At 36.3% G+C, this 25,646-nt stretch overlaps 1 protein-coding gene across 1 annotated transcript in view; it reads left to right on the top strand.

Annotated features, from left to right (window-relative positions):
• Positions 1–7,779: 7,779 nt before the first annotated feature.
• Positions 7,780–25,646, top strand: part of loxhd1b (lipoxygenase homology PLAT domains 1b) — a 77,470-nt gene continuing 59,603 nt past the window's right edge. Inside the window, exons 1-7 of the mRNA XM_041270469.1 lie at positions 7,780–8,077; positions 10,309–10,423; positions 17,158–17,238; positions 17,640–17,824; positions 21,174–21,272; positions 22,818–22,966; positions 25,250–25,373. Of these exons, the coding sequence (XP_041126403.1) occupies positions 7,780–8,077; positions 10,309–10,423; positions 17,158–17,238; positions 17,640–17,824; positions 21,174–21,272; positions 22,818–22,966; positions 25,250–25,373 (1,051 nt within the window). The remainder of the gene's footprint in view (positions 8,078–10,308; positions 10,424–17,157; positions 17,239–17,639; positions 17,825–21,173; positions 21,273–22,817; positions 22,967–25,249; positions 25,374–25,646) is intronic.

The raw sequence follows: 25,646 nt of genomic DNA, 5'->3' as shown, positions 1-25,646 counted from the left end.
ACCCAATTTGAAATCAGACTAATTTGTGGCCCTTTTTAGGCCGGCACAGCTGTTCTGCCACTACATAAATCTAATTTTAATATCACAGACTTCATTTACAAATGAGCCCAACCTTCAATTTGTCCATGCATATAATTAAGGCTTGACAAGAGCGGGGCAGAGCGCATTTTGGCGGGTGCTAACACAGCCTTAACTTGCTAAAAGTGTCATGATACATACAGGGCAATTTTAAGGCCGGCGTAAACTCGGCAGGATAGCCTTAATGCCATCACAAACAGTTGATACTTAGACAACATCAAGTGTCTGATGACTCAGCAGAAGTGAGTGTTTTGTTTATCTACTGTTTTGTGTTTCAGTCCTATGTTGTATGTTAACAAAATCAAGGATATGTCAAAACACACATAACTCAGCTGTATCCAGGTAAGGTTTTAAATACTGGTACTGGGGTGTGATTGGATTGAATGTTATCAGAGCACTGAATGAAGTGTTTAAAACTACCACCTTTAAACAAGGAAAAGTTCCTATGAAAGAGAATAGTATAAGAATCTTAAAGTATATTATTGTAAACTGTGACCTTGTTTTGCTTAATTTCAGATACTACACAGTTATGTTAACCTATTTCAAATAATAGTTCAGGTGATCCTCTATACTGGATACATGATTATAATGCAATTATAAACAACTACTAGTATCTGTATGGGTGGCGGAAGAAACATTTGGAAACTGAGTCATGGTCAGTGTCTTTACTGTTGAAACAATCATCTGCAAACAAAGGGTTGCTCTTGGCCCTATAACATGACTGTAGTTAAAGTGTAGAAGGTAATGTGTTTCCTGTCCATAATGGCCTGGATCAAGTAATCCATAAAATAAATACAGTATAGACTCAGGTGAAATGTATTACTGGTTGGATAGCTCTAATGAGTTTGATCCATTCAAAGCAAACATTATGATTGAATTTAATAAAATATTGCTTTTAAGAAGCAAACTTGTGGAAATAAACTAAAGATGTACATATTAACACAGAATCAAAGGAATGGCCGTACTGACATATGTCAGTTCATCCCAAGTGTTTACATGATTTTCAGTTTTCACTTTTACTCCCCTCCTTCAATGTTTACTTTACACTCTTTGGCAGCCTCATCTTTTTTTAAAAGTGTTATTAAAGCCAATGGCTCTTGATTGGCTGCTGATTTGCTGTGAAAGGATAAGGGTGCTTGCCCTGTGTCCAGCCTTTTATGGGAGACAAAGTTGATGTCATCCAGGTGAACATCTTTAAAGCAAGACCTTTGCAGTGACAGTTAGAGACTCAAGGCAGTAAGAGAGCTTTACTTATCCCTAAAGGACTATTTGGCTAAGATGTGGTTAAGAAAGAAACTCAAGCAAGCTGAAAATCAAACAGGTATGTTCTTGAATACTGTAAGGGCTTTTGCTTTTTTTTTTTAACAGTCTGAACTTGATACCTACCAGTAATTTGATTGGTAAACATGCTATGAATTATTATTTTTAATTTTTTATCTTAGACTACTTTAATTTTGGCTTTAAAAAATGTCTGCATTTTTACAGAGAGGCTTGTACAGTCATTTTTACATCTTGGGTCACTGACAGACAATACACCTGGGTTACATTGAAAAGAATGGATCTTTCTTGACAAATACTAAAACTTTTGCCTTTTTAGCAAGGATGATACCATTTTTATCTCACTTGTACCTTGCTGATAACACACATGACTCATTCATTAGTTCAACAATTTTATTCAATAGGAACTAGATCTAGGAATCTTTGAACTAGTTCGTAGCATGTGCATTTGTTATGCGATTTAGGGCTTTAAAGTCTTGGTTTAAATTCTTTTTTTGAATTTATTCAGAGATTCATTTTAGAGTAACTACAGTATTGCACTCAGTTTGTGAGGACATGGAATTCCTCCTCATGGCTGGCACAGGTTATAGTTTGAATTAATGTAATAGCTATATAACACTAGGTGCATGTGAACGTGTTTGGATTTACAAACTGTTTACACAACTTAACATTTAGCAAAGAACTGCATTGCTGTTGCAAAGTTTTAACATGCCAATTCAGAAATTCTGAGAAAATCCTGCTATCCTGTCATTTGAATATTTTTTTGATGGATGATTATTAAACACGTATTCTAAAAATCATTGCTTGAAATGCATTCCTTGACAAAACCCTGAATTACATTTGCTAGAATCATCATAGTCTGCTACATCCTACTAATTCCTGAAGCAATGTTGATGCTATAATTGGAATGATTGGCATATTGTGGAAACAGACAGCAGCAGTATTGCAGGAGAGAGCATGATCTAGATACACAATGTAAATCGTCTTTTCCTGGTTGTTTTGTCATTTGTAAATTATGTTGAGAAATATGGAGTAATCAACATAGGCTGCAGCAAATATATTTATTGTAAAAAATATTTTTGGTGCCTATCAGGCTTAAAGTAAAATATTCTATATGTAAAGACAATGTCATCCCACTGCATTCATACACATAAGAGCTATATATATATATATATATATATATATATATATATATATATATATATATATATATATATATATATATATATATTATATTAAGGGGCTAAAACTTATATTAAACATGTTTACATTATACTGTATAAACATATTGCTTGTTGTTTCTTTGTATATTAAAACCAAAGCAACTATTACTATATGTGTAAATAGTTTCCAGATATCAGACCAGTCTGGTACAGGCACAGAGCTGTACATCACACTAGGGAATAACAAATATTTGCCTAAGAGAATGCCTGTTTTTGCAGCCTTTGTTTGATAGTCATTGACAAACTGGTTTAATACTACCTGAACAACGACAATTAAAATTAAAAAGCCTGTAGCTGTAGACTGTAATATGCACATATTTAGCGGTAAATTCTCTGTACTGCAATGTCATTTTCCAGTAGGATTCTAGAAAGGAGAAGTTCAGGGCTCTTGCACATAGCAGCAAGCAAAACACAAGGGGCAAGCCATTTTTTCTTTTATTATTATTTATTATTATTATTATTATTATTATTATTATTTACATTTTTTTGCAAAAAGCTTTACATAAAACAGATAATAATTGAAATATCTTGCTAAATAAGTTTTGGTAGCCCTTTAGGTTACTTAACCATGTATTAACACAACAACAACAACAACAACAACAACAACATTGCATTATAGAGACCCTTTCAAGACCCGGGCCTCTCAAAACGCTGAACTAATTTTAGCAGAGCAAATATAATACAATAATAAGAAACATTCAGCTATTTAAAACCAATTCCCAATCTTAAGGCAATGTACCAAGAAATGCCTTTACAAAGAGATATGTTTTTAAACAAGATTCACAACCAAGGACAGACTCTGCTTGTCTGACCAAATGTGGTAGGAATTCCAAAGGCTCGGGGCGAGGTGAGAGAATGTCCTTTCACCACTGATACACATTTCAAACCTTGGAAGTCACAGCAAACTGGCATCCTGTAAACCTAGTGCATGGCAAGAATGTAGTGAGCAAATAGTTCTGTGAGATATAATGGAACAAGACCATGTAACAAAAAAATGGATACGTCTCTCAACACCAGTCAAGGATAGACAGGACCAGAGCTTGACTATATTTCTATGATGAAAAAAGGAGACTTTAGTGATGTTCCGAATATGGACCTTAAAAGACAGCTCATGATCAAAAATAACACCCAAGTTCCATATTTCACATTTTGGTTCTAGAGCAAAACCATTAACCTCCCATTTTTATCAAAAGATTTAGAGAGAGTGGTGGCAAATCAACTAAACTCATTCCTTGCAGCACATAATATATATGAGAAATTTCAGTCAGGCTTCTGTCCTGGTCACAGTACTGAAACAGCCCTTATCAAAGTGATAAATGAGGTGCTATTACCTTCTGACTCAGGCCCTGCCTCTGTCCTTATCCTTCTAGATCTAAGCGCAACTTTCGTCACCATCGACCATCCGATTTTAATTGACCATCTTGAGAATCTTGTAGGACTGTCTAGTTGCCCCCTATCTTGGTTTATATCATATCTTTCAAATAGGTTACAATATGTTCAAATTAAGGCGGACTCCTCCTTCTTATCTAGAGTTACGTGTGGCCTCCCGCAGTGCTGTGTTCTTGGACCAATCTTGTTTACCCTGTATATGCTCCCTTTGGGTGATGTTGTCCGTAGACACAAGGTAACCTTTTACTTCTATGCCAATGACACACAATTATATCTATCTCTGAAACCAGGTGATTCCACATCTGCAAATACTTTAACTGTCTGTCTTACCGATATTAAGAAATGGGAACAAGAAGGGAACAAGAAGTTGACAACAGGACAATGACATGTGGTAGTCGAGATATGCATGTTACGCATTTCAAACAGTTGTTTTGATTTTATCATCTGTTTATTTAAACCAATTCTATATTTTTTTTTTATTTTAAACTCAGCTATTGGCTTCTTGGGAAGGTTATCCCTTGTTGATTCTTCTGGCCCATGGCATTACTCGGTCAGCTTCAAACAGTACATCTTGTTTCCTATTTTTGCTGGTGTCAGGTGGCAGTAATAACAGTAATGGAATGATCTGGAAGATTTAGCTGCTTATCCATTGTATCAGATTGCTACCTGCTTTGCTTATTGCTAATCTTTCTCCTGGTTCTAATGAGCAGTAGCAAGATCGCCAAGTAGATGTTTATTTATCCGTAACTGGATCTTATTGTTCTCAGATCAACTTCAGTTGAAGTGCAGTTTTAGTCTATTTAATTGGGACTAGTAACAGTCAAAGTATATGTAGACTGCAGTTTAATTACACTGATTAACATAGTGTTATTATTAAATGCCTGTGCATTCAGTTAAAATGCTATCAAACAATTCTGCAGAACTAGAATATTTTTTATGTAAACAGTATTTGAGGAGGACCACACTGTCATGGAGCAACCAAAACAGTTGTTTTCTTTTTCTGTTTAATTTGAAGCTTTTAAACAGAAATAATCAGTGGTTAGCAGTTTACTACAATGTAACACTGCAGTGTATTAAACTGCTAAACAAACGACTGTACTAATATGTGTCTTCTATCATTCTAGTAAGCCAAATGTGATGTGGTTTACTCCATTGTAACAGTGGCCCCAGTTTACTGAGCAGTAACAAATTATGTCATAAGTGTAGTCTAATGGTCATTTGATCATGGTTAGTTTTAAACCATATACTGCTTTTCCTACATTTTCAAACAAAACCAAATAGGAATGGTAAATATTGCCCAATCAGCAGATCAGTCTGGCACTTTACCCATTTCTTCAGTGTGCTTCATAACAAAATTAATATTTTTCTTGGAGAATACTAGGTTTACAATACTGTATGCATACTAGTAAATTAGAAAATGGGTTTAATAATGCATATCGGGGGAAAGGTCCTTGGTGTTCCTGAAATAGTTTCTTGGACATTGTATCAGGGACCATTTCCTTTCTAATGGCAAAGTCTGTCCAGTTTTTCAGTGTTTTTTTTTTTTTTAAGTACACAATGAAGACACAATGAAGGCTGTTAGACTCAAAAGGACTGAAAGGAGCTGGACTAAAAGAACGATATCCATGATTTTAAAATACATTTTCTTACCAGCATTTACAAGATTTTCACTGATTAACTTTTTAAACCAGGGACACTGATAGCAGTCTGTAGGAGAACATACTGTGTACATACTGTGGTATGCAGCCTCGTGGTCTATAATTAATAGGCGCGTAATGCCATAATATTATTTTAACTTACTTATTTATACAAGATAAAATTGCAGTCAGTGTGTATGTATCATGAAATGTTTTTTTTTTTTTTTAATCTAAGAATGTAGTGTCCCAGCTGTGTCTTTGACTGCTTATCACTTGACCGTGAGCAAAATCCCTTTGACCTCTAAAGCCTAGGTTCCTGATATTTGTCAAGTTTGAGAGTTTTGTAAATATGTGTTTCCTCAGAATTGTAATTTATGTGATCATGCAATAAATGAAATGGAATCACAGGGGGTTGTGAAGAATTATGCTGGTTATTTATTTCCAAGGCTCAATTAGTGATCTTGGCATTTGAATAGCCTTTTATGAGGCTGTAAAGCAGGTTCTCAGTTATATATCTTAATTATAGACCTCAAGCCCAGGTTTCATCTTTCATTCCGTGAGTGTAGAATGATCTAATGGCAGTTTTAATTTTCCATTGAAGAAGCTATTGCAAACCTGAAGGTGATCTGGCTGATGTATAACAGCAGAGGTCACCATGTTCAAACCTATGAAATCTATTCAGTAATGAACACATTTGCTAAGTGTAAATACTTATTTTGTGCATTTCATTGGTAACCATGCAAATTAAAAAAAAAGAAAAGTGTGTGTGTGTGTGTGTGTGTGTGTGTGTGTGTGTGTGTGTGTGTGTGTGTGTGTGTGTATATATATATATATATATATATATATATATATATATATATATATATATATATAATAATAATGAAATAATGAAAACATTTAAATAACTCCAGACCCAGGTCTGTTAGATTGAAAATACATATCTCATACACATCAATTACAAACATATCCTAGAGGCAAGACAACTATACTACCTGTATATTTACATATTTTAGTAAGCTTATGATGGATACCGTTTGAATATGGGGCTACAGGCTGAATAAGGCAAATAAAGACTGTGTTTCCAATTTCCAATATTTTTACTGGAAATTAAAACAAATGTTGACCCAGGCCAGCTTCTTCGTTTATGAGCTAACCAAGCATCTACACAATCAATTAAAAAAAGCAGCAGTTTATGACCTGCAAAATAGAACTGAAAGAAAAAGTTTAATCTCTGAAAGCAATAATTTGCCATTGCCAGTACTCACTATTCTCCCCTAACACAGTGGTCTAATGTAATTGTGTCTTGTCAAGATTGGCCATTATGTTCATGATGTCTGGGCTGGTCAGAATATTCAGGTATAACTGAGACACCTCTTGTCTGTAAAATGATCCTAACACCATTAATAATGAAGGGTCCCATGGCCTGTAAGTTAGCCTGGCAAGTCTCCTTTTTCAATCTGCTTTATCTTCTGGTCACATGACCCAGGCAAGTATAGTAATTTTTCATGAGGTCACTGTGGCTCCTGCAGCTACTGGAGGATCGAGAAAGGGAGAAGGAAGCCAAGATATCCCAAACTGCCCTGCTATGTTACAATGAGAAGTCAGGCCCATGCGTCGTAGCTTGCCCCTTCCTGGTACCTTGGAAGAGGTGGAATTGGCGTCATAGGTCAAATGAATCATTTTACTTTGTAAACAGGGGAATCAATTACTAGATTGTGAAAGATCAGGAGGTCAGGGAAGTAAATAAATAAAAGATGGCCCCGAAAAAGAAAAAAAACAAACAGGATGAGGAAATCGAAGAAGCCGACGTAGAGGAAAGGCAGTTGAAGCCGAAAAGTAAGAGCAAAGCCGACGCCAACGGTGGCACTCACGAAGGCAAGAAGAAGTCCAGAAACACAGAGGAATCGGAGACCCCGGAAAATATCAAACCAAAGACAAAAAAAAAGGGTGAGGCCAATGGAAAATTAAAACAAAAGAAGAAATCGGAAGAAGATCATGAGGAAGATGATGAAGTGATTGACAATGATATCAAGAGCCGAAAGGAAAAGAACAATAATGACACAAAGACAAAGGACAAGAAGAAGAAAGCAAAAGAACTGCCTGAAGATGAGGGTGTTAAGGAAGAAGTCAGCGAAAAAAAGAAGAAGAAATCAACCTCGACCGAGAAGGAAGACATGGGGTTGAAAGACAAGAGGTTGAAGGAAGGCAGAAAGAAACACAAGAAGAAGCCTTCTGAAGAGGAAGAGGAGATACCGGGGGCAGAGGAGGAAGAGGATCCCAAAAAGAAGAAAAAGGGTAAAAAATCCAAGAAAGACTCAGCAGGGAGTGACGAGGAAAAGACTGACAAAAAGAAAAGGAAAGGAAAAAAATTCAAGAAGCAGGTTGACTACAGTGAGATTTATGAGCAGGAGCTGAAAAACTACAACACAGACTCCTCTGATGGATATGAGGATGAGTATCACAAGAGAAAAGGTAAAGCTGCTCCATTTTCTAAACACACGGTTTGCCTTTGCTGGTTCAGGATAAGCTTGGATGAGCTTGAATGACTGTATTTGAGTAATGCCTTCATATGTTCCACCTGGGTAGTATCCTATAAAGGTTCTGGTGAATGAAGGATTTAAGACTAATAACGAAAGCCAGCTGAAATCTGTGCTCAATATTTTCCCATGCTGTTTGTTAATTTCTCTTGTACATGGCCTCAAAAAACCTTTTCAAACTTTTTTTTTTTTCGGAAATGCTTCCAGTTGTAGTCAGGAAAATACAATGTCTGCATGAAGACAATAAATACAATTAAAAGTTCATAATAAAAAAGATAAAGGCATATAGTCATGATTCATTCCATGTTGGCTTGGTAAACGTGTGCTGTGACCATAAATTATATGATTGGGAAAACTCAAAAAATATATTTGTATACTTCCAGCAAAAACGCAAGAAAATCCAAAAGGTACAGGCATAACTTCTCTAGATGATCTATGGGTCTTATTAGGCAAACCCTCCCTCCCTTGTCAAACACAGAAAAAGTAAAAGCATGTATTTTTGTTATTAATTAATAAAAAAAAAAAACATATTTATTAAATATATTTCTGCAGTTTATTTAAGCTTATTTACAGAACTTCTTCCCTTTGACAAAACAACAAAAGGCTTTTAATCAAGTGTGCAGATGATAGTCATCATTTTTAAACAACAATTTGCATGCTGAGCTTCAGTGGTGCCACTGCAACCCTTCTTCTCTCTAACGCTGGATCATGGAAGCCACGCTGTGAGCTGTGGTCCTGTATACATTTTCCTTAACCAGACCTTGCTACCTTTGGCCAAACATTGAACCCAAAAGAACTCCCAACAGATTGACAACACAATATACCCACCACTTCTCAACTGTCACTTCTCCTCAAGTTCCAGTCCAGGGTATAGTACAGTACACTATGAAAGTGGAGGCATCTAAGTTAATGTTTTAGTCATTTTCAGGCAATAGTTTCTTTTATTGAAAATCAACAATGCTTCTGCTTTGCATACTTCATGTAGTACTACCTGTGATAATACAGTATGTAAAATGCTTCTCACCATTACATAAGTTCCATATATACATTGTTCTGGTTTTTATATTTGCATATTGTTGCTTATTTTGTATTTGTTTAAAATCAGCTGTGATTTGTACTTCCACGGTTTTGACAAGTTGTAATGCTTACTTAAGGTACAAGATTCCAAGTCTTTTATTTCCTGTTTAATGTGCAGGCCAGTTTACTGGCTCCAAAGTAGCACATGGATAATACAATAAAACGTCTTCTACATGACAAATAAAGTTAAGGATTCCAGCAATTGTACTCTACACCAGAGCCAGTTATTTATTCATGCTTTGTAAATAAATGATGCTCCTGATAAAGTAAATGAAGACCTTGTTAATAGAAATAAATCTGGCGATGACAGAACGTTTTTGGCATTAGAATAATGCAATGTGGTAGATTCACTGCACTGAGTGCAGCCACATCGGTCTGGAAAAAGTGGAACAGCTATTTAAGGGGTTTCTATGATATTAAATGTGATTAAACTAATGACCAATGATTTGGGTGGCTAATTATTATATTGTGACCTCAAAATTATTTTTTTGTGTATATTTTTGTGTTAAGTAAAAGGAGACATGTATTATTTTTTGGTATATACACAGTGGTCTATATGCCTTCACCGACATACAAACCTTATTTAACCTCTTTTTGTGTATTCTTTGTAAAGGAGATTAAGAGGGAACCGCTTGGTTTTTACAATAGCCCTTAGTGAAGAGTCCTGTTCATCAGATGCAATCATTATAAAAGGGAAGTAAAGCATGTTCCGTGAAACTAACAGGTGTGGACACCTAAAAATCAACTCTTGTCATCTGTGCATGTAATGACAGAATTATCTGTCTCAAATAGGAAAGATGTGTTTTATGATGAGGTAGAAAAACATGACAAAATAGTCTGTAAAATATGTTCATGGCAAAAGAGAATCTTTCATTTAAACGTTCATACACTGGTGTTCAACTCTATACTTCAGTTTTGACACAGGGGTGGCTAATAGAAGTCTAAACAGGCTCAGTTTCCATTCACTGAAATGCAAGATGGCTATGTCTGGTATAAATTGAGGCACCTGTCCTTCATTGTATATACAATCATTGATACCTGTTTGAACAGTGCATTCCATCTAGTGTTCTCTCTTTTTTTCTTGTACAGTTTACGAGGTGGTCACAATCACAGGAGATGTCCGAGGAGCAGGAACCGATGCCAACATTTTTGTCACTCTCTTTGGAGAATATGGGATCACGCCCAAAGTGCACCTTGCCAGCAAGTGAGTGTGAAGCATGACACAGCCCTCATAATAACTACTATGCAGTTATTTCATACTAAAGGTTTGTTTGTTCACACCTCAGGTATATTAGTTAGGGTGCTAGCCTTTCATAATCAGTTTATATGCTTTGTTCATAGACAACCTTTATGAAGTCATATTTCATGCTGATAGTACACTGCAAGAGAGAGAGTGTCCACAAAGAACAACGTTCAGTATATCAGAAAACCACAGGAAATGATTTTATGAATAATAGAATTTTATTTATCCATCTAAATGGTAACTGAAAGGCAAAACAAAAAAATTGATTTGCTTTGAAACCTATTGTAACAGAGCGGCCACTCACTTTGGTTCGTTGCCCCTTTCAAATGAAACCCAGTACACAAAAGTTGACGTTTTACCGCTGTCGTGCACTTCTAAATGGTACAAAATAAACAAAAACAAAATAAACACCTAGCTCCTTTGGAGCACTACCTTCACACTCAGGATCTCCCTGACTACTCAGACAGACACAGACACAGACACAGACACAGACACAGACACAGACACAAACACAGAATCAGGCTTCTTATCTCCACAGCAGCCCTGAGCAGACTGACTGCTCTCCTTAATACCCCGAACCTGGCTCTAATTTACAATGATGGCCAGGTGCAGGTGATAATTAACAATAAAACAATTAACAAAAACAATTAACACATGTTTTTAGGCAGGGAGGATATTAACCCCATCCCTACTGTGCTACAATATGGGACGACACGATGTGATACAACTATTGGGATAACCACAGTGTCATTTGGTGAACCACTATGTTTGTTAATTAAAAACAAATCCGTGACATTTACATTACATAACAATGTATGTGTCGCATTATTTCACCTCTCGGTTTTCAATAGTTAATCCAAGTCTCAGATGACTGACATGTTGAAAGAATCTGCAAGACGTGTATCGATGACATAAGCTCGAGTCATTTAAAAATAGAGGTTCCAAGTATGACATACAGGAAATATCCAAACACCTATGTTCCAAGGTGTGACACTAGACACTGAAACTCGACTAATTTCTCATAAGTACTGTCAGTGTTCATATCTTATAGTCATGTCATGTGCAGTCTTATTTCCTTTTAACCTCCACTCGTTACGTCACCCTATCACACGGTCCGGCAGAAGAGTAGAATTACACACCTGGGGACCCCCTGTGTCTGCTGGTTTTCATTCCAACTGAGCTCTCAATTACTTAACTAGACCTTTTAATTGAACAGATAATTTGCTTAATTAGACCTTTTTACTTGTTTTCAGCTCTTGAACAGTTGCATATTTCAAGTTAGCTATAACATTTGATAAGTAACTTGAACTGCAATTGTTTAAGAGCTGAAAACAAGTAAAAAAAGTCTAATTAAGCAAATTATCAGTTCAATTAAGGGTATAGTTAAGTAATTGAGAGCTCGGTTGGAATGAAAACCAGCAGCCACAGGGGGTCCCAAGGACCGAGTTTGAGAAGCCCTCTTGTCAAATGAGGTTTGTCAGTTTACTCCACCTAGTCAAATTTGAAAAAACACTTTTTTGAGGGAGTTACTCCACCAAAATTTAGACTCTGCAGCTCCAACTTTAATAATAATAATAAAACAAAATTGAATATAACTATAAACTTATATAATTTTTTGTAACAACACTGATTTCTATTAATGTACATTCATATGTAATCAAAAAAAAAAACATATAATGTCATTAGGCTATCACTTTTTCACAAATTAATTTATAAAAAAAAATTACCATCCGTATAAGAAAGGTTATAAAATGACTTATTGACAAATTTAGAAAAAGTGTTTAATGGCAATACTTTTAGTGGTAGGCATATTTTGTCCAATATTTTACCGAGTTTAAAATCTTTTACCAAATTTTATGAGTCATACTGTCGATATGTGAGGCTCAAAGTTGGTAAAGGGGTAAAAAATGATTCAGCAAAAATATTTCTGATTAAGTGTGTTTCGTACCACAGCACTCATGGTAAATTCATAGTGTGGAGTTGGAGTTAATCGGCAACCTCAATCAACCAATTTAAATACACCTCACCTCAATTAGCTTTGGAGAATTACACACCTCTCACAATAAATACGGGTTTGGGTCAACCCTGCGTGTGTAGGCTACACATTCCAAAAGAAAATGAATGGCACACAAAGACCTCAGCCTGGTACTAGCCATGGTGATGAGGATGCTCAGAAGTGAAAACTGAAATGTATCAATATGGAATTGGAGATTTTGGTATAAGCAAAACTTGCAACACATGAAGATGTGTTACGAGCTCGAAATACATCACCAGGAATGGAATGTGCAGTGGCTTCTTAATAAACAAATATAGGTTGCTTATACATTACGATGCATCATCCAGTTACTGTGCTTCGCATATTAGTTTAACTTCTTATTTTGTATAGAATAATTTCAGGCATATAGACTTTTCAAACTTCAGAAAGAATAAGTTATATTTACTTGCATCCATGGCAGTCAAACGGGTGGATAATCCTTCCATTGTTGTACAGCAATATGTTCAGCAACAATAGCTTACAGCTGCATACGAATAGTTTAACTATGACTTCTTAAAGTCTTATGCAATTACAACTCTCCTATTTCTTATGTTTGTCTATATTTCTTACTGTATGTATGATTTTAAAGCATACATTTATGATATATATGGTTGAAAAACTGTACTTGCTCTAGCTACAAACTAACTGTGTCATCTGTCCCTCCTTTTTTTTTTTTTTTTTTTTTTACCGTTTTCTTTCCAACTCGAATTTAACAATACTGCCTGAAGCAGTAATGTTAAATACCAGAATGCCATATTACAAAAAATACATTCTGTAGACATTATTAAAATAACGGTGGAGGATGAGCCCTCGTTGTATATGTGACTTTCTTTCGTGTGCCTCGGAATATCGTTCCATCTTTTCTTAATCTCCTTCACCGTTCTTTTGCCTACACTCTAAGAAGTAAAGGCTCTCGTTAGAACCTTGCTTTGCCACTATGGGGAGACCTTTTTAGGTGCTTCTAAGAACCTTTTTTCCATGGATTCTGTATTCTCTATTTGCAGACTTTCTGTTTTGTCATTTAAGCTATGAAACATATTGAAAATTGTAGTTTGCAAAACAATACGGTGCCTGTATTATAAACTGTAATTTACAAAGTGACTTGATCAGAAGAGTTAAAAAATGAGCTCTTTGCAAAATGTTATGAAATGTTTCTTTGTCCTTGAAAATTATGTCTCCTTCTTGCTGCAGACAAGTCTCCCGCATCACCTTGCCTTTTATATAGCCTACTGTCTGACTGTGGCAAATTAACGCCTGCTTTTCAGGGTTCTTAAAATAACCAAGCAAATATGAGGCCTGCAATTACTGTCAGCTTTAATAAATTCGATGAAATATTTAATAGACCTCATTTGAAAAATCCCCTCCCAATTTTAATGGTTTTGTTCAGAAACGCCCCAGAATTACATATGCATATACAGAATTACATATGCATCAATGGCTGAAGCGCACAGAGACATTGTCCCCACAAATCACGTATTAATTGCGTGTTTATGCCATTGCGTGTGTTTTATAAATCCCATCCAAGAATTCAGAACCCTCAGCGCCCGTTTTACGGTCGTAAAACATGCGCAATCCTTTTATAAATCTGGGCCTGAGTCCTATATACTGTAAGAATTTTAGGAATCTTAAAGGATTTTATTTGGGGCTATTAAAAACAGACTGCAGATCATAAAAAGAATTTCCACCTGTTTGTTTTTTTTATTAATTATATTACAACAAAAATGCACATCCATTGATAACAATTTACCTTTGCATCTTTCTCCAATTCTACAGCACAGAGAAGAGGTATTCTTCGACATTATCTACATATAACCTGCATACCGTATAAGTGTTATGTAATACTTTGTGTTGTTATGCTGGAATGAGATATGACAATTACATGACGTTCTAGAACCTTTTACCATGGTCTCGATTGTACACAAGTGTAATGTTGATAGTGATTTAAAAGGGTTCGATATCCTGTGAGCTTGCATTAGATGGAACCAAGTTTCACAATTGATGGTTCTTGTTGTCTTCTGGTGGCAGTGACAGATCATTAGGATCCTATTTTTATCTTCTGATATTGATCAAAGTAAAAAATGTATCACATAATAATAATAATAATAATAATAATAATAATAATAATAATAATAATAATAATAATATGTGCTATATGAAGGGGTTAATGAACCAGTGTATATGTTTGGTATAACTACATTTTCTGCCAACAACATTTCACAGAATCTTCATAGCATTTAATAATGTTTTGCAAGAAACAAGGCGAATTATGTTTGCTTCTTGTTCAAGCCTACTTGACTGCTCTGTTATAGTTGCCATATGACTGATCTCTTATTTGACTATTGAATTAGAGTCAAAAAAGTATTCACCACCCATATGTTTTAATACACAGGATTTATCTGAGCTCTACAAAATTAGGGCCCAGCCTTGTACTGTATAACATGGTAAAAAGATAGAATATCATGTGTGCATTTTACAATAATGAACTCATATACTGTATGTTGCCTGTCACGAATGTGGAAGAGCATGACATTTTAGGCCTGGGTTTTCCTTTTACAAACACGAAAAACAGGCTACAATACCACGCTGTTTCCAGATACAGGAGGGTCTTGAAAATAACCAGACTAGCATTCTGTATCATGCATGGCATTTTATACCTTCTTGTCATGTTTGTCACAAGTTATCGTTGATGCAAACCAGGGCAAAAGGATGAAATGGCATGTGTCTTCATCTGTGTAAGAGGTTGTTTTAAAATACATGAATTTTTATATCAGTTTATCATGTCTTTAGAAAAAAATAAAAGTTTCCATCTTGATGAGCCATTACCAAAGCTGCTTCAACTTTATTTACAGGCAGTTTTGTTTCAAGATTGTGCTTTGATAAGTTAAATAAAGTTTGATATCCGTGTAGTCTTCTTCATCAACAGTCTATTCAAATTGCATGGGCATCCCATTTTATTAAATGAATCAAAGCAGATGTTAAAGCTGTCTATAAATAAATCATGAGTGAAAATGTTTGTGAGCAGGGGGGAGTATCACCTTAATGCTATTTCAATTTGAATTCTCACTGCACCAGTTTAAAGGTAGATTCCAAACAATTGCCAGATATGCCCTATAGTAAATATGGTGTTGAAAAGCACAGTTGAACATATTTATATTATACATGCAAACTTGTGATAATAAAGGCTTTCCATAAACTCCCCTGGTTGTCCACAAATAAATTCCAAGGATCAAGGCCCCTACCATGATAAAAAGGATAAAATTCCATGTATTTTTCAAGTGGTAAGCTGATTGGTGCCAAATATTGTGAACACAACTACGGTAAGTACTGTGCTTTAATTAAATTCCTTGTAAAAAAAAAAAAAGAAAAAAAAAATGTAAAAAAATCTGTTTTGACAAGACATAGTCTGTATCAGTTCCAATTATAATAATTCTTAAATAGGTTTTTTTTTTTTTTTAAATGCTTTTTCCAAGTGAGACTGTTTAATGTATATTGAAATGTCTCCCTTGACACATAATAGTGATAATGAATAAGAAATGGGTCGATTTACAATTTGAGAGACTGTATCTTTCCTGAGTGTATGCCAAATGTAGTGTATATTGGGTACAGGATATTTTACCTGTACAATATACTGTAAACAATATGTGAATATGGTGCTGATAATAACCTGACATGTCGATTAGGCAGTGGTGCTTATTTAGTGGTGCTGGTAATAATTCAGTTTTCAAGCTACCTATTTGTTTATTATTATTTTTGTCAATATATAATAAATGTTTGACAGCTGTGGGCCACATTTGTTCTATGAACTGCCTTTTAACCACCAGAGATATAGTGGTACCATGTGTTTATAATGTCTTTTGGGGTCATATGGGAGATGAGGCTTATCTGTTGACCATTGTTTTTAATACAGTCAATATTAATTTAAGCTAAAAGCAACGGCCATCATAATAAAGGACAATGCATTACTGGAAGAGTTTTGTCTTACCCAGATAGTTCTCATATACTGATGGCATTACATGAACAGTGGGGTACAGATGCAGGTAAGGCTTACTCTGTGTTGGTTTTTCAATGCATTCAATGGCTGGTGATTTAAGTGAATGCAACATTTTGGAATTGAAATGGAATTTGACACAAATTGTTATTCACTTGTGTCTAAATTGCATTATTTCCAAAGTTTGCATGTGAGTTTTTAAGACATTTCTTTTGGTATTTTACTGTCTGATTATTTTACTGTCTGGTTATTGAACTTTTGCCAAGGAAATTAACTCTAGCTGGAATAATTAGCTCTTAGCATGTAGTGCTTACCAAGACAGCACTGGTAACGAAAGCTGAAATTCAGTATTGCATGTCCCTGTGTTTACATTGGGTCAGTGACAATGGCAGGCTAATCTCTCATTGTTGTACCAAGGTAACTAATTCTCAATAGACATTGGGAATCCCCTATTGAGATTATAGTAGATCTCTATAGCCATCGTTATAGATAGCTGTGCCACCTTTGAGGTTGGTGTAGTTTTCTGTTGACATTTGCAACCCCCCTCAAGTTTCCTTTACTTATTTATTTGAAGATAATTATAGCCTCAGTGCCATTCAGCTCAGTTGAGTTTGATTATTAATGTAGATGTGTCATTTTTCTAATATATTTTCTCCTTGAAATGCATTGCAGGAGCAGAACAGCTTTTGAAAAGAACAAAACAGATGTGTTCAGGGTCAAAACCAACAATGTTGGGCAAATAAAAAAAATAAGGTATGTCAAAACTGTTAAAAGGATAGCTGTGACATCATAAAAATGAAATCCTAGTGTGTTTTTTTGTTAATTTTATAATATGGTGAAAACACACTTGGATTCAAACAGAGAACTTACAGTCCCATAACAAAAGTTTACCACTGCATTTTTGCAGTTTATCATGCTTTTCTCGTTTTTATACTATGCACGTACCACAGCTTACCCTGGGTTGGCATGTTTAATAATATAATTCACCATAACTCACTATTCTGTACAATGCTTACCTATGTTTTATATACTTTCACTACCTTTTATTACACCTTTCTATGCTTTTACTGTGGTAAGCTTTCATAAGGGTCAGAGCAGCAACGATATACCAACAGTCCTATGCCGGTAATAACAGAATATTCTCTCTATGGCAGGATCGAGCATGATAACACTGGGATGAATGCGAGCTGGTTCCTTGACAGGGTGGTGGTCACGGACATGAACAGACCCCACCTCCGTTATTACTTCCCTTGTAACAACTGGCTCAGCAGAGAGGAGGGAGATAGACTGTATGTGAGAGACCTGCTGGGCAGCCTCAACCCGATGGATGTACCAAAACGTAAGTTCATAAGCTGTACCCTGCTAGTAACCTCATTCCCTGTCAGTGCTTTAACAATGTAGCTCACTGCAAACTGCCTGTGCCAGTATTAAAACAACACTGTTGGTTATAATGTAATTTGGAGAGCACCCACTTTATCATAGGATAATTGAAGACTGGGCTGCAATTATAGTGGATAATGTAACAAATGCAGACTGCTCCTCACAATTAAAAGATATTCAAATATATGTATATTAATCACGTAGATACTCATTGACACACTCATTTCCATTAAGCATAATTAATACCAGGTGCCATTACCAAAATTAGTGATTGCGGTGATCACACACCACATTTATTTATAGGGCAGTGTCACAAAGACGGCTGTAGTGGGTGACGTCAGACCAGAAACAGGAACCAAAACAGAATAAACAGAGAGGTGGAGTTTGGTGAAGCTGAGCGATTGTTTTCGCTCAGCATTTAGTAATCGAACAGACAGAAAATAAAAGGTTGTAAGACAAACAAAACATAGGACACGGCACTTTCGTCAAAATAAAGAGACGCACTACAAAGACAAATACGGTGAGAAGTTCTTACTTTAACTATTACTATTATTGTTACCTCCGTCTCCAATCCCGTTCTCCACTCACTGAACACACAACCCCGAGTGAGTGAAAACATGCTGCTTTTATGCAGCTGGACAGAGACTCGATTGCTAATCAATCATTCAATTGGAGTCTCGGTACAACTGCACGTGAATTAATAAGTGCAATTCCCTGTGCTCACATATTACTACATTTTACCTGCACATCTAGTGCTGTGCAATCCTCGTGCCTAAATACAAATATACATTTTAAACACTCGTGTGCATACCCCATATTACATCCCGTGTACCAATGACTATACACCAACATTAACACACAACACGCAACATACAACACAGAAATAAACAGGGGCGGGGCAACATTGCCACAGGCAAGCATGGAGACAAGATACAGGAAAGATCTTAGGCTTTGTTACAATGTTAATTCCTTGTAGGGTACTCCTGTGGTTGAAACCCAACAGTGGTTGCTTACAATCTCCCCTCTACATGCATTTAAACATAAAAAAGTGTTATTTTATAAACAAAATTGGCATACACTTTTATATTTAGAAATCCCTAAACACCCTTAGGTGATTAGCAAGTGTTATAGTAATCAGCATAAAGCTAACGCTATCATTTAAAAATGTATTTTTTAATTTTTATTTTTCTAAACATTTATTTGCACAGAGCATCATATTGTAGACAGCACTCTAAACACTTTTACAAATCTCCAAGCGTATCATAGCAACCACAACACATGAGATTCCCAGAGACAAAAGAATAAGGACTTAAGTCTTTCTGCATTCGCTACATTGATAATATAGTATTTACTTAACAAGCAGAATGTAATTCTGCAGCCCCATGTAGAGCAAAGGTCTGATAAAAAAGGCTGTCAATGAAATATTGCTTCAGGTAAATCCATGAAATTGAGTTTCAATAACAGGTAGAGGAGCATGTACTCTGATATGATAAGGTCAGTGATCCTAAAGGAGCAGATTAACTTGCTAAAGTTGTTGAAGTACTGTATCTGAAAACCACTCAGTGCTCTATATATAATTCTGATGTTACTGTCTACAAAAATATTAAATTATGAATAAAACCCAGGTTTCAAAGGTTCAGAGCACCTTGATGACATTCATTTGTTTTCAAGAAAAGCCAAAGAACATACATTCAAAGAACATAAATTACTTGTACTATTTCTCGGTTTCTATTCTATTAAAATAAGAAAATGAACACTTACAGTGCTTTCTACAATTATTTGAGATTAGTCTGCCCAATAAAAATACATGTTTGTGAGTTAGTCTATGTCATTTAAATGTTAGTCAACTATAAATTCAACACACTTAAGGGTAGATGTACTAAAGTGTTGCTCCTGTCACAATAGTCGCTAACCAGTTGCAAACGAAGTGGAAGTCTAGGGTACTAAACAAGTGCAATGCTGTTAGCGACTTTTTAAGGAATGCTTTGCAGCATCAGTTTTTCTTTGCAGTTCAACCTTAGACGACTATGTAATTATGAGCATTCCTGCATAAATTCACAGAAAGTGGATGGAGACACTGCAAATCAGGGTTCTCAGATATTATAATGAGATGCACTAAAGCTGCCGGCAATTACGACACTTATGATTACATCAATTTGTTAAGAACTTTTGAAAGCATGGTTTAAACAGTCACAATTGTTGCTGGCATTTCCCGGCATTTTTCTTGTGCGTTTCCAGTTGTGCTCGATGCATTTTTGAGGCGAACACTGAAATACCTATTTTTCACTATTTATATATTTTATATTTATATATTAAATATTTGGCTCAATCACGTCCGTGGGGCGCAGCTCATTTCTAGTCATCTCTCAATAGTCTCGTGCAGTGCTCACCACGTTAGTCAAGTGACATGGCCAGGGCAGTGCCGGGAGTTCCTTTTGGCAGCTCTGTCTTCAATCTCCCCCTTTTTCCTATATTAACCTAGCACTAATTCTTCTCTTTGTCTTGTGTTGTTTTTTGTCCTCCTCCGCTCCTTTCTAATACTGCACCATCTGCACAGGGATTCCTCTGGGAGTTAATGAGTCTCCCTCCCTGGGTCAGCCTCCCGCCCAAGTCACTGCCATCCACAGCGGTTTCTCGCCGGTCAGAGGGTACCCCTGGCCACATCTATACTTTCTTAGGTTATGTGTTAGCCTTATGGAGACCACAACCTGCTCTCACTCTCCCTAGTTTCTTTTTTAGGTCTGAATATCTTTCTTGCCCCCTCTGAGGCAGGCTGGGTCCCCCACCCACCTTCTTTTCCTTTGTCTCTCCTATACGAGACACTTTTCCCTAACTCTTCACTTCACCCATCTGCCAGCCGATGCTGCCTGAGGATGCTGCCTGAGTAGTGACTGGATCTGTCCTTTTGCCCTCTATGTCTCATTCTCCTTGTAGCCCAGCAGCCAGAGGATGCTTCTGACCCGACCTAGACTTGAGAGCTTTGTTTTTCATATGTTCTCTCTCTCATCCTCCACGGTGAGAGTTCAGTGTCTTGTTTGTATATCTTGTCCTGGCCCTAACTCGTCTCAAGCCGCTCAGCAGCCAGAGGATGCTGCCTGATCCGGTTCTTTGAGTACAGGGACCTGTCCAGCCTGTCCTATGTCTAACACTATTGTCACTCAAACACTCATATGCTTCATGTTAGCTGCCCCTCATGCCTTTATTTACTCTCAAGCCCTCATATATTGCCAGTAATGATTGAACTGTTTGGTAGTTTTTTCAAGCACCCTTTTAGTTTCAATGTTTCTTGTATTTTCTTTTTCTTACAGTCAACAAGTATATTGTTAGTGTATTCACTCCGGACATTAAGGGCAGTGGTACAGATGCAGATGTTTTCCTAAATATATTTGGAGAAAATGGAGATACAGGTAAGTTGTATTATAGATGTAAGTATTGGCGCAGTGCAAATAATTGTGGATTGCAAAATTCAAATTGCATTGCACTCATTATTTTGCACTGCACCCTATATAAGCTTAAAAGCAATGCAAATTACTCAACATGCACAAATAATGATCCACAATTATGATAATAAGGTTCTCAATGAGCACATTGGTCTATTTAGTGGTCGCACTTGCAGCCCAGAGGTGATGGAATTAGGAATACAGAGAGCAGTAGGTGCTGTATGGCATTTATGAAGCACGAAAATATGATGACCAATATATATATATATATATATATATATATATATATATATATATATATATATATATATATATATATCAGAGCAAGGGCAGCAAAGTCCTCTTGGTGCACAATAAAGAAAAAAGTTTTCTGAGAAAGAGCTGAGATTCCTTACGGCTGAGGTCACTTATTTGAAAAAGTCTCAGCCACATCACTTTTGCTAGTATCCTTAGGAAATGATGTGTATTGGCCTGCCCTTTTCAGCATGACACCCAGAAATTTGCCTAGCACTCTGGAAAAGGTGGATTGGGCTATCCCTTCAAACATTACAACTGTGGTCTGAAAGGAACCAGAGGCTAAGTAGTGCAGAGAACACAGCACTTTCACAAGTGCAGGGATAGTGGTCCCTAGATTGAGGCTGGGGTCTAGCCCATCCCTTAATTCAGCTGCGAGGTCTAGGATGACCTGCAGAGTGAGACAATAACGCTTTAGCACCACATCCTCCCGCATCCTAAACAAAGTGCTTGTAAAAGATACATGTGTATCCTCAGCTTCTTTCTTGGTTTCAGTTGGTTAAATTGTACAGTAAAGATAATGTGTTGATAAAGTCTGTTTGTAATGCCCCAATCTTGACCTCACCCTGTCATGTGAAAAGACATCCCTTTGTCTTATACATTCAGTGTCACACAATAGAATGAGATTGTTAAAGGACAATGGTCGTAGCATTGCCGTTTACCCTAAATAAAAAGTCAGGCACTGTCTGTGTTGGGAAAAACATATGGTGGTCAAGACAAAGCAGTTAAAAAAATATATTTTTATTTTTTAAGGGTAAACTTCATACCATCATTTCCTACAGAATGTATTACTATTTCTTTGCAAGGATTCTGAATTTGAGTTGTTCAGCTGAACTTATAATAAAGCAGTTGCAATGTGTTGGACGTTGCACTATTTTAGGTTGAATACCTGGATCTTCTTTATTCATTAGCGCCTGAAAAACATCACCCATGACCATGTACTTTATCAGTTTGAGCTGTTCTTTAGTATTGCCACAAGGAATGCTGATTGACAGCCTGTTCACATGCTAAACTAATGATAAAAGTGCATTGCATGTGCCTGGAATATTCAACCTATTTCATGTAATAATATCATATCTATTAAATGTTTCTTCTGTAAACATAGAAAGTAAATCAGTAAACCTATGTATTGTGAACATGTCTTAACAAAAACAGATCTGAGATGCAGAGTTTGGAGTCTTTGTTTAATTGTTTCTTTTAAAATACATTTGAAACAAGGTGAAAGAAGGCTCGACAATGACAAAAACAACTTTGAACGGGGGTCTGAGGACAAGTTTACCATTGAGGCTCCCAATTTGGGACGGTTGAGGAAGATCACCATTGGTCACAACAACAAGGGCTCCTCCGCTGGCTGGTTTCTCGACAAGGTACAAGCTTTTAGTCCCCATAAACGTTGCAGTAACAGTAACGGTTGCACATGAATTACATTGACTGTTATTCACAGTATATATTTGTTGAAAGATACTGCTCCTCTCTAGCTACTTGGCCAAACCACCAACCTTTGTGGTTAACATCCAGATTGGTCATTAGTATATACTGTACATTTGATATGTAACAACTCATTGAAATGTTTAAAAATTACCTATGGATGGTGGCATCTGATCTGAGTTAATGGCAAATAGTAGATAGATCTTGTTACCTGGAAATGCAGGTTCTTTAAGTATTAATATCCAACACAGTAAGGATTACTAGGCTGAAAGGGAGTGCCTGGAGAAAGGCACATAGGTAGGTAGGTTTGAATACTTCTGTATGTTAAGTTTTTTCCTCAAGAGTTAATTTATTAACCTCCTAATAACCTCACTAAAGTCAACAAAACAACAGGTATATTGAGCATCCCCTGTCAAGCAGCTCCACGGCCAGCCCCATCACTGCACATTCAGCTGTCTCCTAACCCATTTCAAATAGCACCACCCTTCAATTTGACTTGTGACCCAAGATTTATGTGATTTTTTGTTTTTTGTTTGTTTGTTAAAGACATACTGCTTTCAGATATTAGCTTTGTTCGTGATACACAGCTGTATTCTATGATATCACTTTGACAGTGTGTTTCACAGTTAGTAAATGGCTCTTTTCTATGATACCTTCAGTCAAGCTAGAGATGTTGACAATTAACCACTTAACTGCCACATTGTTTTACCTCTGGCCATATCAAGGACAAGGTATTTTTTTCATTTTAGAAACCAATCGATCAGATGTCATTCCCTTTACATTAAGGCCCATTGGGATGCTTTTTTTTCTTATAAATCTAGGTATATAGAAGGCAGATCATTGCAGTGGTCCCCCAAGGTCAATTATCTAGCAGGCAATGCCCACTGCAGCAGTGGGGTCCACTTGTCCTATATCAAAGCATAAATTACACCTGATTATTTTGAGAGATAAATGAGTCTATTACTGTTTGTTAGCATAAATCAGTAGAACAGCAATACTTGGTTAATGTTAGTATAGCAAAAAAGACTGAGGGCTGCAGCAACATCCCGTGATTAATAAGAAACCTGCCACACCATTTAAGCAGGTGAAGTATACAGTAACTGCAGTGCATAATCTTATAGTTCATGAAAAGGGCATTCCTGCAGCATTTTTTTAAACTCTGAAACTGTATGCATTATAAAACTCTTGTATCTTGCTGGATATACTTGGATTCTTTCAGTTTCCCCCCAGCATCTCAAAAATATTTGTTGATTTTCCCTGTGGCAGAGATTTTATTGAAAAAGAAGCAATCAGGTAAAATATAGGCTGCTGAAAAGGACAAGCAGTCCTTCGTTTAATGCATTCAGTTCAGACATCCGTAATCAGAGACTGCAGGTGCAGAGGATTGACTTGGCAGCTCCCTTTCTGAATCGATCATGGTCTATTTGCATATTTGGCTTTGTGCCTTAAATATCTACAGAAGGGACTTCACAAGCATATTACATAGTACAGCCAAGGGCAGTTCAATTACTGACAGTGCCTGTTAACCCGTGACAGTCTATTGTTACAAAGCATATTTTGTGGATTTAGCCTGAAATAATTTTATGAGTAAAACAGCAGGTTGCTATGAGCCCTAAAGATGTTCCTCGGTCAGGACCAAGTCCATTACCAGGTGTTACACTGCATGAGTTAACTTGCATCTGTTTACAGTTGCTACTTTTAAACTAATGAAATTGCCAGCATGCCAGAAAGATGCTTTGTGGTAAATAGTCTTGTTAATATATTATTCATTACAGGTTTCAAAAAAGAAAACATAGATAAGACATTTGTAGAGTTCATACAGTAGAGGAAATGAGATATGATTAATGACAGTGGACAAGGAAGTGGAAGTGTTAAACTATTATAAGGCCTGATTTAATTAAACAATGCACTGAAAAAATTATATAAACTTTTAACTATTAAAAAAAAAAAAAAAAAAAAATGCAAACTTCATTTAAATTTATTCTTCTGATAACAGAGCGACCATAAGAAGACGTCTACAATATTTTAATTTTGTATAGGTATATGTTCAACTTATGTCTTCTGGTATTTTATTGAATATCTCCCTATGGCGTTTAAGGCAAAACTTGCAACTGTGCAAAACAAAGGACTACTGTAGACCGAGAAACCATTTGACAAGATCGTGATCCTACCCAAGAAATTGTATTAGAGAGTATTTAATATGTCTGCTTGTTTCTCCCCAGGTGATAGTTGATGATATGGGCAACAAAGCTGTGTATGAGTTCCCTGTGAACCGTTGGTTTGCAATGGATGAAGATGATGGCAAAATCCAGCGGGACATCCTGGTGGGAGGCAGCCAGGCCACAGGTAGAGCAGTTCAGAAACCTCTGGAATTATGTCCTGAGGCAGAAATAATCACATTTGCTTCTGGCTGTATTCACTGATGATACTGCAAAATGAAAACTTATTGTAAAACAATAATAGAGTTCTACATTTGCATTCATGACAACTATTTGTTTTCTAAGTAGATTGAAAATGTAAATGATTTTATAGCTCAGGCAAACATGTCTTAATTTGCATTAAACAAACATTAACCAATTCACACAAGAGTGCATTTTAGCGGAAAAACCCTAAATATGA

Source organism: Polyodon spathula, chromosome 2 (assembly GCF_017654505.1).
Source record: "Polyodon spathula isolate WHYD16114869_AA chromosome 2, ASM1765450v1, whole genome shotgun sequence".
Lineage (NCBI taxonomy): Eukaryota > Metazoa > Chordata > Actinopteri > Acipenseriformes > Polyodontidae > Polyodon > Polyodon spathula.
This window is presented reverse-complemented; position numbering and strand designations above follow the sequence as displayed.